The 13,187-nt window shown below is 25.1% G+C and overlaps 3 protein-coding genes across 5 annotated transcripts in view; all 3 read left to right on the forward strand.

Annotated features, from left to right (window-relative positions):
- Positions 1–1,552, forward strand: part of LOC100166339 (breast cancer type 2 susceptibility protein-like) — a 24,899-nt gene extending 23,347 nt beyond the window's left edge. Inside the window, exon 16 of the mRNA XM_008188287.3 lies at positions 1,202–1,552. Coding sequence (XP_008186509.2) covers positions 1,202–1,507 — 306 coding nt within the window. The 3' untranslated portion in view covers positions 1,508–1,552. The remainder of the gene's footprint in view (positions 1–1,201) is intronic.
- A 5,200-nt stretch (positions 1,553–6,752) lies between these two features.
- Positions 6,753–8,496, forward strand: LOC103307673. 3 transcript variants are annotated; one of them, XM_008188290.3, is made up of 5 exons: positions 6,753–6,873; positions 7,307–7,363; positions 7,487–7,689; positions 8,238–8,309; positions 8,383–8,496. In XM_008188290.3, the coding sequence occupies exons 2-5, from the start codon at positions 7,325–7,327 to the stop codon at positions 8,435–8,437; spliced, it is 369 nt and encodes a 122-aa protein (XP_008186512.1). In that variant the 5' UTR covers positions 6,753–6,873; positions 7,307–7,324; the 3' UTR covers positions 8,438–8,496. The 3 variants fall into 3 exon arrangements, with proteins under 3 accessions (XP_008186512.1, XP_008186513.1, XP_008186514.1); XM_008188291.3 differs by lacking the exon at positions 6,753–6,873 and adding an exon at positions 6,894–7,234; XM_008188292.3 differs by lacking the exon at positions 6,753–6,873 and having other exon boundaries at positions 7,222–7,363; positions 8,386–8,496.
- On the forward strand, positions 8,433–12,792 carry LOC100164319 (phosphorylated adapter RNA export protein). Its single transcript, XM_008188288.3, has 4 exons — positions 8,433–8,625; positions 10,095–10,186; positions 10,293–10,488; positions 12,477–12,792. The coding sequence occupies exons 1-4, from the start codon at positions 8,622–8,624 to the stop codon at positions 12,557–12,559; spliced, it is 375 nt and encodes a 124-aa protein (XP_008186510.1). The 5' UTR covers positions 8,433–8,621; the 3' UTR covers positions 12,560–12,792.
- The last annotated feature ends 395 nt before the right edge of the window (positions 12,793–13,187 follow it).

Below are 13,187 nucleotides of genomic sequence, written 5' to 3' on the forward strand. Positions count from 1 at the left end.
CCGTCTCCGCTCAGAATCGTGTGTATTATACAGTGATATTATATCATTGAATTCAAATTTAATACTGTCCATTATACAGTGACCCACTTCTAACCTACTGTACAGCAGAGCGACATCCACTTACCCACCTTTTTTTTTAGTTATAATGCTATAATAATACATTAATTTATTTTAATTTTTGTTTTAATTTTCGTTTTTGATTTCGTTATTATATTTTTTCTGTTTTTGGGATTTTTCATTATTGTTTTACAGTTGTCTTTTGTTTTTGTTTTATTAAATGTTTTTTTAAAACATTTTCGTTCCCTGCTAAAAGAATATTATACTTATTTCAAATTATCTTTTTTAATGCAACATTTTGCAATAGTTATAATTTTTTTAACTATATATTTCAATTTGTAATACTTAATTATTTTTTGTATATCTAGTGTTGGCAAACTAATTAGCTTAATTTACTTAACTCTTAATTTTGCCACATTTCAATATGAACAAAACAACCTAGTATATATTATATTTTGACATTCTCACAGCATTTGTTCTTTTAACAATACCTCTTCTTTCATTATATAATAGCATAACATAACAGTAACATAAAATGCATTATATAATGTAAAATTCTACAATATATACATATTATTATTGTTCACAAATCCTTATATTAATATTCAATATAATATTTAAAATACTTTATGTAGGAGCTTATATTATAATACTTATAAATAACTATAAGGTTATTAATAAGTACTATCAAATAAGTCATATGTTTAGGAATTTTTTTAAATAGAAATAGTAAATAGTAATTCATCTAATGAGCCATCTCATAATAAAATATCAAATATGTGATTTGGATTCTTAATTTTGTCTACTATATAAATAATATTTTGAATTTAATGTTTAAACATTTAAAAAAGTAATGCTAGTTATATTTTATAACCTAAATTTTTTTACTCAATATTTCTATCCTTGATTTTTAAATAGCATAAAGGCTGGTCAAAACCTGTTTTACAGCTAACCTTTATGAATGTTTATTATAATAAATTGAATGAATAATATTATATTTGCACATGCTTCAATAAAATATGATACATACAATCAAAATTAAATACCATAAAATTACTTCACATTTTAAAATTATAAATTGTTGATTATATGGATTTATATTCAGTATGAAATAATGTGTATTAATTTAAAATTAAATTTACAGAATGAAAATTTTCTGATATGCTGCCAAACTAAACTTAGTGAAATTTTTAATAGAAACGGACAAACTACGACAATAAATAATGAACAGTATTTAAACAAATCAAGAAATGCATTGCATAAGTCATATAGTGAATTACCCGTCGCCGTGGTAAGAACTTCTAGTACATCTCAATCTGAATTTTCTCCAGCTCAAAAGCGAATAAAAATGTTAAATGCTTTTGGAAAAACACCACCGTTAAATATTGTTCACACTAAACCACCAGATAAAAAATTGATGGGTCAATTTAAAACACCAACCCGGTTGTAGTCATTTATAAATGAAGATGTTTCATAAGTTGAACTATTAATTCAAGTTATAATAGTTGGTATGATAACTATTTTGTTTAAAAGTAGGAATATAATGAAATTATTATTTGTAGTCATAACTATAATATGCTATATATTTTATGTTAATTAAAATTGTGTTATTTAAAAATTAAACTCTTAAAACAAACAATATTAGTTAATTTATTTTAAAAAGTAAATAAGTACCTAATAAATAACTAATAGACGATTTGGAATATACAATCCAATTAAAGATTTAAACATTTTGTTCATTGCAAGTATACTTGTTCGCCTGGAGAAAGTGGTTGCGGAAGAATACAAAAAGAGTCGTACCTTGGCACCTTGCCGGAAACAACCAAATCCACATGCGCATTCATATACCCAAAGTAACGACGTTAATATTGTGTACACAGTCAATGAGTCAAATACAATAATATCTGAACAGATCAAAAAATCGATTAGGCGACGAGGCTTCGAGGGGTAAATCTATGAAAAATTTTAAAATTAATACTAAATATACAAAAAAAATCATCACATTAATTCCAAAATATTATCAAAGTGTCAACAATAGCAAATATTAGACTTATAACATAGTTTATTGCTTGTTTAGACTAACTTCATGACTGATGAGTGATGAGTGACGACTGACTGATAAACATATAGCCTAAACTATGGTAGTTGAGGATTTAATTTTTCATGGTACCTATCTTTAGTGGAAATTAATTTTATTTTTTTTTATATTTACATTTATTATTTATATTAGTTTATAAATGGTTGCTATTGGTTACTCGGTCAGAGGAAGTAAATGTATACATGAAATTGTCGCGTATATTGCCTTGAATAAAGAAATTATATCTTAAAAAGAAATATGAGAGTTGATTCCAGGCAGCAATTTTTTGTTTAATAATATTATTATAACATTATAATAACGAATAATATTAGTATAGCGTTATTATAATACTATTTTAATATTATCATTACAAAATGCTGTCTGGGATATGTATGTTTGTAGCTTATAGGTACTACTTGACCGATTTTGTGTGAAAAAATCCAATTTTTCACAGATATATCAGGAAAGTAATAAGTATATAGAGGGTAGTTTGAGTCGCATGTTCTATTTATACCAAATGCTATATGAGTATACATCCAATCCACCGCAGGTGAATTGTTGATATCAGTAAAATAAGTTCACAAAGCAAAGTACACCAACGCCGATTTCCCCATGATCTGATAGATATACTAAAACCAGAGCTTGGAAAGGACGTGTTTCAATGATTTTGTTCAATTTTCAAGAACCATTCTTGTGACATAGATACATCATCCGAATAACCTGTGTTATTATTCGAGGTATCACTCTAACATGGGCGTAAATATTCGGGTAATTTGTTACTTATATTAAATTCTGAATATTATATGTAGGTAGGTACTGTTCATATTATCTTTTAACAAAATGTATATTTAAAAAAAAAGTTAGCTCTGATCTGCCGTACAATAGGTTTTGAGTAGGCCACTGTATTGGATTGGATGTATTAAATATATGGATTCAATTGAAAAAAGCATTGTGTATGAAAAACAATTCTGAGCAAAGGTGGTTAAAAAAAAATTGAAAGGGATTGTGGAAGCCCGCGTTTTGATTATGATTAATTTATTTCGTAGATTTTGGATTTTTACCAAAAGTAATTTTATATTGTGATATACCGTATTTGAGTGGCATATATTTATATTTATATGATCAGTACAGATTAAAAAATGAACCAGTAATAGGTATATATTCGAAATTGTTGAATACTATAAAACCCGTTAGTAATGTATTCTATATCACTGACATATTTATTTATAATATATATACATTTTTTTTTTTCATTTAGCTTAAACCCGGCAACTATGGCAAATTGCTGTTTTGTCTGTAGGGTAGGAACGGTTGGTTGAAACAGGTTTGTATGTGTGGCAAGGATTTGTTGCTAAAAATACCGGATGGTCACCCATCTGGGAGCTAGCGACACCGGCCGATATGTACACTCAGAACCATATAAAAAAGATTAAAGAACGTTTCCGCAGTTGAGTGTACGGACCGCGCCACACCACGCCACAATATTTTTTATTGTATTTATCATTTTGTTTGTTATTCGAAAAAGACTGCAGTCTTCAACTTCTAATACAACATACCCAAATAATTGATTTACTTTTTTTGTTTTTTAAAACGCATTTACCTGTGGGAACTCCTAGACCTTCTTAGTTCATACAGTCATTTTGAATCTGACAGTAAGTCTTGATAGCAACCAATTTATATTTAAGTTTATAATTATATTATAATCAAAAAAATATAAAAAAATATAAAATTGTAAACCTATATCATCTTGGTTTTATACTAGTATATGCTTTATAGTTAGAGACTAGTATACTACTTTCGATCGTCATTACACTGCGGTGATGAGTGTATTTAATAAATAATGTGTTGTCTGGCGTATTGTATAGGCAAAATAGGTACACTACTGCAGTGTTCAATATTGTCCATAATATTACACTATAATCAAATTCATCGTAATTCGCAACTTAGTAGGTACTTACTATATAATACGTTCGTCGAGAGAAAGTGATTGCGCAAAATACAATTGAATTTCGCCACAAGCACCCAAATCGAACCAAATCAATTATTAAATATTACTTATATTAAAATTATATGATTATGAGTGTATTTGGTTTAAATAGGTAAAAGATAAGTTATACAGTTGAAGAATTTTGTTTGTTTAAAAATTATTTTAATTAATAAAAATTATATATTTATAATAAATGTATCAAAACGTTGACCTCGTTTTATTCTCGATTAGGTAACTCGGCAGAGATAAGTTTTGAACTAGTTGTTGAGATTTTTATAAACAAAATAAATGCAAACAATAAAATATTTCTACAATTCAGCAAATAATGTTTTCGTATTCTTTAGACACATTGACATTTAACATGCAAAATAGATTAGGTAGGTACTGAAATGATATAAATGATAAATATACATTGTAATTTCTTTGAATAGTTGTAAATTGTAATATTAATAACAATTATTAATTATATTAATAAGCCATAAGTCAGACTCTGTTAAACTTTAAGACCGGCCCGCAGCTGGATCCATTCCAAAGACAAACACTCTGCTGACAAATCGAAAACCAAAACTTGTAGGAAAACAGTTGTTACATTTAAACTGCATGAAAAAAATCTAGTTTGTTGGTCATTTTGTGTGTTGAAACGAAGATGGCTGATAGCACCGAAACCAAAATGGGTGCAAATTTTATCCAGAGATGACGCATGACTCCATGAGTTATATTATATAAGATATATAATATGTAGTAACTAGTATTGTAGTTTAATAGCATATTCTGAAGTATGCCTAACTTATACAGACTGATTTTTTATACAGTATAAATCGCTATCATTATCTTGAAAATCATATTAATATTTTTTTTACATAATTTGAACCTTTATAGTCGTTACAAACAGGGAACTAGCATAATTTTAAAATATACTAATTTCCTTTCTGTCATTTCTATACAGTAAAATATTTATTCTATCGAGTTTTTTATTTTATAACATTGCAACATTGTAAATATTATATGAATTTCAGAGATAATAGGTATATATTATATAATAATATTTGTTGGATGTTTATGCTCATTATATCGTATTATTAATTTGTTATTAATAAAGTATTATTCATAAAATTCAATTATTTGAAAACTTTTCTAACTTTTTCTAACTACTTGTATATATCACAACGTACCGCCGTTTTCACAACACGGCGGCAGCGAAATCAGCGGCCATTTAAATTGTGGTACTTTTGTTATCAAATTATAATCAGTGAAAACTGATATCCGTTATTAATTGTAATTTCAATTTTGTACCTTTGTGGCATTCTTTGTGGTTTTAATTACATACTTAATTTGTGGTTTTATTCTGTGGTTTTACTTTCTGTAATTCTGTATACTAATACTAATTAGTTATCTGTTATATGTTATTCTGTCTGACTTAGCGACTTTATTCTGCATGCAGTGAGACTATTGTTTCGTTGTTAGACAACAATTATAGCCTTTAAATCATCCTTGTCCCAATTTTAATATTGAATTTCTTAAAAAACTATATATCCGTTTAAGAATATTTCATACCATTAAAAACTTAAATAAAACTATGTTATCAACAACAAGAAAAAACAGAAAATTAGGTATTTTATCGCACCTTTAATGTATAATATATCATTATATTTTTATTAATTTGTATAATTGTATATATTATAATAAATAATAAACAGTAACACACGATGATAAGTATTGTCAGTAATTATATTGTATTTTAATTGTAATATTTATGTATTTATGTATTATATGATTATACCTGTGTATTGATTTATAATTTTTTATTTTGTGATAATTTATTAATAATTGTATTCGTGTTAATGTACAAATAAATCACACATACACAAAGTTTATATGTTTGTTACTCAATGAAATTATATGTTCTATTGCCAAGTACATTTGAAAATTTTATATTTATTGAACTTGTTACTAAAGACAATTATCAATTACAGTAATTGTTCAATACGTGATCTACCAAACAGTGTGATTTACTCGTATTTGAAATGATGACCTAGTGGGAACCAAGAAGGTTTTACCTGTGGATCATTTTTTAGATAGTATTACTACCATAATACAAGCCCATGTGCAGGGTTTCAAAAAAAAAATTATAAAATAGATTCATCGATGATTAAATAGTATACAGGTATTTATATAAATTTTAAGTATTTTAAAAACGTTTATATCGATATAATACTATAAAATGCAAATCATTGTTGTAGTAAATTTACAAATACAATTGTAATATATTTACAAAAACACAATGTATATTTTTTTGGTAATGATGGGGGGTTGAGGGTTGAACCCATGATAATGCCAGTATAAGACTTATAATCCCCCCAAATCTCAAACCCTAATTGCACCTAATACCTTGAAAAATAATACTTCTCTTAGTAACATTCGAAAATGCGTGGTAGCTTATAAAGGATATTACTACCGTTTCATGATGGAATAAATTGTTACTAACTTCCATTATACCTCAAATTAAATGGCTGACTGATTTCATTATTGTCCTATGCTACCCATGTAATTTGTTATCAGTGTCCATTCTGTTTTATTCTGTGTTACAACCACGATGTAGAGAAGAGACTCTTCTCTTCTCTACATCGTGGTTACAACTGTAATAACACAGAATATACTGTGGTAATAATAACATATTAACTAATATGTGATAAAAGATAAGTGATATACATCTGTTTTGCCGTGCCCGGCGCCCCGGCAGCACAAAAAACAGGTATCTTTTATATTATACGAAGTTGTAGTAACTAGATTTTTTATTAATAATGTAATATTGTTTATTATATCTGTGCCCAGCAGTCAATATATCAGTAATACCTATATAGTCTATGGCTACGTTGAATATTGATGGTCGATTTTTGAACGAATTTATTCGTCATCGTTATTAGTTATTCGTTAATTTTAATCATGAACTAAGATAAGTTTATGATTTCAATCTTAATTGTTATTAATTCTGATTAAGACGTAATGTATTAAAGTATCTCAGGTATCAACTGAAAACTTCACTTCCGAAGTCCTGAAATTTCCATGATATACCTAGTCCGAAATTGTGAATCTAATTTGTTTATTTTATTAATGTACAAACTACATTTTACATAATATCATAAACTTTGTTTGATAATAATAAAAATAGGTTGTATGATATTTAGATTTTCATATACCTTATAATGGATTCAGCATCTTCTGTTCTCAACTCTGATAACGAGGTAAATGTACAGTGTGCTCAGATTTTTTATCACAATATGAACAGTAAAAATATACATTTGTATAGCTGAGTAAATGTTTAAAATATTGTCTGTTGTTTTAGTATTAAATAACTTTGTGTTTAGTCCATTTCAGATGTTTTGGATTTGGATACAGAAGATTTTGATGATGTTGAAGAAAAGCCAATTACCACTGTTAACCATAAAGGGGGATCGGTTTGGCGAGATATTGTTGTCGGAGAACAGATGGAGGGATGCCTAACCCGTCTTGAAGTAACCCCTAAGACAGCCGCTTACACTGATATGGATGATCCAAACTATGAGCCCAAGTATGATTATTATGTTCATTAATTTATTAATTATTATGTTATGCTTGAGAAGATTTTAAAATTAAAATTTAATTCTATTTTATGAATTATACAAAACCATTCATTTTTATGTGTACTAATTTCAATTTTAATTGTGAGTCCAAACAATGTAATACCAAGTCACTGACTAATAACCAATCCTATTAATATAATACCTAAGTACCTATAGTTTTTATTTAAATTTTTTTCAACATTTCTAGTCTAAAAAAATTCTTCATTTTAAATTATGTGTTTTTAAGATTCTAAATATTTTAAAGAACATTTATTAAATTTTTCTCTAATTAGATACTATTGAACATATTTGTTTTAATATTACCATTACACTTTTTTAGAAATATGAATTAGGTATTAATAATTACAAATTTAATTATATCACACAATTCTATGTGAGTTAGAAACATTATACATTTTACGTTAGCAAATAATAGTCTCAGACACATTAGTATTTACTATACATTTTATTTTAATAATAATTAATATTTAGTTTAAAAAAAATTATTTCAATTCAGGAACAATGGACTAAAACGGAAGCGTGTTTTTTCATCAAATAAATCAAATAAAAAAACTGATATACCAGAAAAGTAAGTAATTATTACTTATGAAATTATTATGAAACATAAAAAATAATTATATTAATATATTGTTTTATTTCAGCAGAGACTATGATTTGGAGTCTGATCATGTTGTAAAAAAAAAGATATACACATAGAAATGATTTTAAGAAATGTCATTATAAAAATGGAAATACAAAAAAATTTGAGGAAAAAAGAACTGATAATGACAATACATCAAAGTCTAGAATATTGCTTGATATTTGTGAATCTGAAGACAAGACTATTGATCAGTTTTTGGATGAGTTGTGCACAAATCTCTATGAACACAATAAGATTTTAATGTGTAAGTTAGGTTGCAGGTTAAATATATTTAGATTTAATATTTTCAGGTTTATTATCTTCCTATTAGATAAGCTTAGTCAATTTAAAACTCAAATTCAAAGTACTTAACTAAGTATTAGGCCTGACCCCGATCAATCAAACAAATATAGTTCTGTTTTTATTTTAATATTTTAATAACAAATAACTTTACAATATTAGTCATTGTTAAAAAATAATGTCACCATTGATTAATTAGGTATAACATATATTATGTAAATTTAAAATAGAATACTAAAATTATATCTTTTTTAGTAATAGGATAATTTAATATTATGAACATATATTAATTTTACTTTAATAATATTACACAAAATAAACATTTTAAAAAAAATACTTACATAGTTTTATTAGAAAAAATTTAGAAGTAATGTTACTTACATCACATTATTAATTAATATTGTTAATAAAATAGTTTAATTTAGATGTTAAAATTTTAAATTAAAAAAAAAATATTAATAACATTGACTACTTTTATTTTTATTTACTAAACAAATTAATTTAAAAAAAATATTTTTCAATTTACAAATTGCTAAATATAATGAATGTTTTAATAATAGTGTTTTATTTGTTCCCAAAATAAATCTATTTAATAAAATTGAAACGCTGTTCATTGGTAAATGAGTCTAATTATTAAGCTGTATAGTAGCTGTAATCAAACATTTGAAATCCAAAAACTTGTTGGGCCTGTACTTTACCTATGCGGTGCTGACCTCCCCATCTAAATCTAGGTCTGTTACTACTCAAATTAAAGGTGAACTGCATATATAATTAAGCTATATAACTATAATATATTACTGTGGTAAAAAACATACATGGTAATACAAACTACATTTTATCATACTTTGTGTTTAATGATACAAAAAATAGTTATGATAATATTATGGTATTAGTAATCCATACTAAGGTTGTTAGCCCAATATTTGTTTTCTCTCAGACCCACGCGCACCATAAATAAAATGCTTTCACCTAAAATTGTTTTTTTTTTTATGATTTTTGAAAAAAAACCTATTACAAATTAGTAATTACTATTATCAACTATTACAAAAATTATAGAAGATAATATTTTTGAGGGTGTGACATTGATTTTATATTTTATTGTTATTTGACTTTCGAAATAAACAAAAAAAATGTTGTACATTTAAATGATGTTTAAATTGTTTTGAGACAATATTTAGACAAATCAATTTGTCATATCTCAAAAATATTATTCTCTATCGATTTTGTAATGGGTGATTTTACTCTAAGGTTACCTAAAAACATAAAAAATAATGATTCTGCGTAAATACAATTTTATCTATGTTGCGTGTGAGCCAAAGAGAGAAAACATATAGTGCACTGACATCCTCTTAACAATATTTTATATGCAATTAATTGTATTAATTTGATATATATGTATTACAATGTAAAATATTTTTAATTTTCTCTTTGTAGTATCTGTAATATCCAAAATTGACAGGAAAATCATTCTTGAAAAATATAAGAAAACTTGTTTAATAGAAGCTAATGGTGGCCAAATGATAAAGGTTAGATAATCATTAAATTAATAGTTGTATTCATTTATTATTATGTTTGACTTATTAGTTATTTGATATTAAGAATCGTAGTCTATTTATTATAATTTTGTTTTAGAATGGTAACCGTAGACGAACATCTGGAGGAATATTTTTTAATTTAATTAAAGAAGATAAATCAATTCCAAATTCAGCAAAAAAAGACCTATTTAGCTGTCCTCAGAACGAAGAGATGAAAAAGAAAAAGAAGCGTGAAAAAATGAAACGTAAAAAAGAAAAATTAAGAAAAATGATAGCTCAGGATGATAACAAAGGTAATTGCCTAAACATATTATATGTGGTTATAGCACCTAAATGTGTTCTTTCTTCTTAATATAAATTATATACTTAAATACTTTTCCTTATTTTAGTAAGGGAAAAACTTATTAAAAATTCAAACACTGGATGTTTTTTTTTTAGTCCTATGTATTTTGTTTACTTAGTTTTAATGTATTTTTAATTCATTATCATCCTGTGTAGGTTGTATTTAAATTTGTTTACTACATTTTTCCTGTAAATTGTTTTAATATAACTAACTTTATGAAACATTATCATGTCTCTCTGCTATAAATATCAAATATCAACAACCCTGTATCGCGGAATAGATTAAATTTAAATTTAAAAAGCTAGAATGAGAGATTCAGTTTTGTCGATAAATTAAAAAATACTAATAATTTTTTTTTTCATTTATGTATTCAAGGGTATCTTATGCATGACTTTTACGAGCTTTGATAATAATCATATTATGCTGTATAATATGTATTGTTATATAAAATAAAAAGGGAAATGGGATAGAATAATAATAATGTATATTATTTGAAAACATTGACTACAAAATGATATTGAAAAATAACCATGATAAAGGGTCACCTATAATGTGCACTCTTCCATATGTAACAGTGTTTGGAAAGAACGAGTTCCAAAAGGATTGAATTCCTTTTTAAAGAATGGTACATTGAACAAATTCCTTTTTATGAGAAAATGAACGAGTTCTTTTTTTAAGGAAAAATAACAACATTTTTAGTTCCTTTCTAGTTCCAATAATTTACACAGATAATTATGTAAATATTTGAAATTAAGGTATATTTTTTTATATGTGTATAATGTATATTGCCAATTAGTGATTTTTATAGAGTATCAACGTTAATCGTTACTCACTTGTCATTACTCATTAGTCACTTTTTAATATTTCTTAAAGTTATAAGTTATAATTTATATAGAGTACCTATAATAAATATAGTTATTATTATAACAATAAACGATAAGACAGTCGACATACGTCGGCCAACAATTTTAATTTTGAAGAAAATCTCAAAATAGAATTATAAAATATGTAGGTTCCTACTTGTAGGTATATATTTTATAATTTAATTTTAAAGAAGTATGCATATGAAAAAAAAAAACATTGATGATTAAATAAGAATTTTTATATTATTTGGAACTAAAAACGGAACTCGTTCATTTGAAAAATGAATGAATTCTTTTTTTTGTTTAAGGAATGAGGAACGGAACAAATTCTTTTTTATGAGAAACTTGCCAAACATTGCTATGTAGTGATATGATACAGTGTCGCATATATTTGATATTGTTCAAATAGCATCTGATTCAGTTAGATATGAATATTTTCATGAAGTTAGTTACATTAAAACCATTTACAGAAAAAGATAGTGTACAATTTTGAATGTAACCTAACACTAAAAAAAAATTGTACCAAACTGATTTACTTTTTAATAAGTCTGGCCCTTACCAAAATTAGTAAAAAGTATTTACATATATGATTTATATTAAGAAGAAAGAATACATTAAGATTATAATCACATATCAAAATGATTAACTTTAACTTTTAAAAATTAAAACATTTTTTTTTTTAAATGCACAATAAATAAATCAAAAAAAAAATCATGATTCCCTATTCCAAAATATGCAAAATAAGACAAAAATCTTGAAATAATAATTTATATACAAAATAAAATGGCTTTATTGAATTCTGTCACTTTGATAATAGTGTCTATGTCACCTAGTATAGTAGTATACCATTTTATGCAACTGTGGAAGATTTATTTACAAATTCACAAAATTACTACTTACAAGAGCCACAGTTATAGCTTATAATGTATAAAAAAAAAATGAATTTACAATGATTATAAACATTTTAGTTGTTTAATTATTGTAGATATGAAATAGTTAATTTATAATTTGTTGTAGATAACATTTGTAGTTTAACTAATTAAACTAATACATAAAAACTTAATTATGTTTTTAGTGGATATTTTGAAAACATTAAATGAAGAACTAGAAACATTATCATCAAATTGCACTATTGAAAATGAAGAGTTATCAGATTAATTATTTCCGATTAATTGTTTATAGATATGATTCCTAAAATGAAAAATAATTTGTTTTTTCATGAACATAATAATATGTGAACTATTAATTTTTTCAAAAAATTTAAAGTTGAGAAAAAAATCTATTCTTTGTACTAAATTTACTTTGTTTAATAAATAACATTATATACATTTATTAATTGTAGTAGAATTTTTAGAATGATTATGTTAGCTCAATAAATAAGTTTTTGTGGATTTAACGTGTTGTTAACAAAAATATAAGATTTATAATTTATTGTATTATAATCATCAAGATAAATAAGAATATAGAGTAAGTCCTCTATGTTTGCAACGTAAAAAACCATATTAAGTAATGTGAACCAAGTGCAGAAAATATTTTACTTTTATGTTTATAAACTAATTTAAAAATAATATTCAAGGTAGTAGACGTTCAATTTTATTTTGAAAAAGTTCAAAGAATATAATAAAATGGTTTTTATAATATAGTAATCTTATTTGTTATTTGTAATGAATCGCGGAAAAAAAGCCCAGAAATAGAAATAGAAATGTGAACACATGTATACTCTACTCCTAATGACCTAATTAGTAATTACCATATATCTATAAAAAAACATAATAATATATTATAT

The sequence above is a fragment of the Acyrthosiphon pisum genome, chromosome A3 (assembly GCF_005508785.2).
Source record: "Acyrthosiphon pisum isolate AL4f chromosome A3, pea_aphid_22Mar2018_4r6ur, whole genome shotgun sequence".
In the NCBI taxonomy this organism is placed as follows: Eukaryota; Metazoa; Arthropoda; class Insecta; order Hemiptera; family Aphididae; genus Acyrthosiphon; species Acyrthosiphon pisum.

Excerpts from the sequence above, each read along its gene's own strand:
- LOC103307673 (XM_008188290.3), top strand. The coding sequence starts at position 7,325 with ATGGATTCAGCATCTTCTGTTCTCAACTCTGATAACGAG. Across the intron at positions 7,690-8,237 it reads GATCCAAACTATGAGCCCAA|GAACAATGGACTAAAACGGA; the intron begins GTATGATTATTA and ends ATTTCAATTCAG. Across the intron at positions 8,310-8,382 it reads AAAACTGATATACCAGAAAA|CAGAGACTATGATTTGGAGT; the intron begins GTAAGTAATTAT and ends GTTTTATTTCAG.
- LOC100164319 (XM_008188288.3), top strand. Across the intron at positions 10,187-10,292 it reads ATGGTGGCCAAATGATAAAG|AATGGTAACCGTAGACGAAC; the intron begins GTTAGATAATCA and ends ATTTTGTTTTAG. Across the intron at positions 10,489-12,476 it reads AGCTCAGGATGATAACAAAG|TGGATATTTTGAAAACATTA; the intron begins GTAATTGCCTAA and ends TTATGTTTTTAG.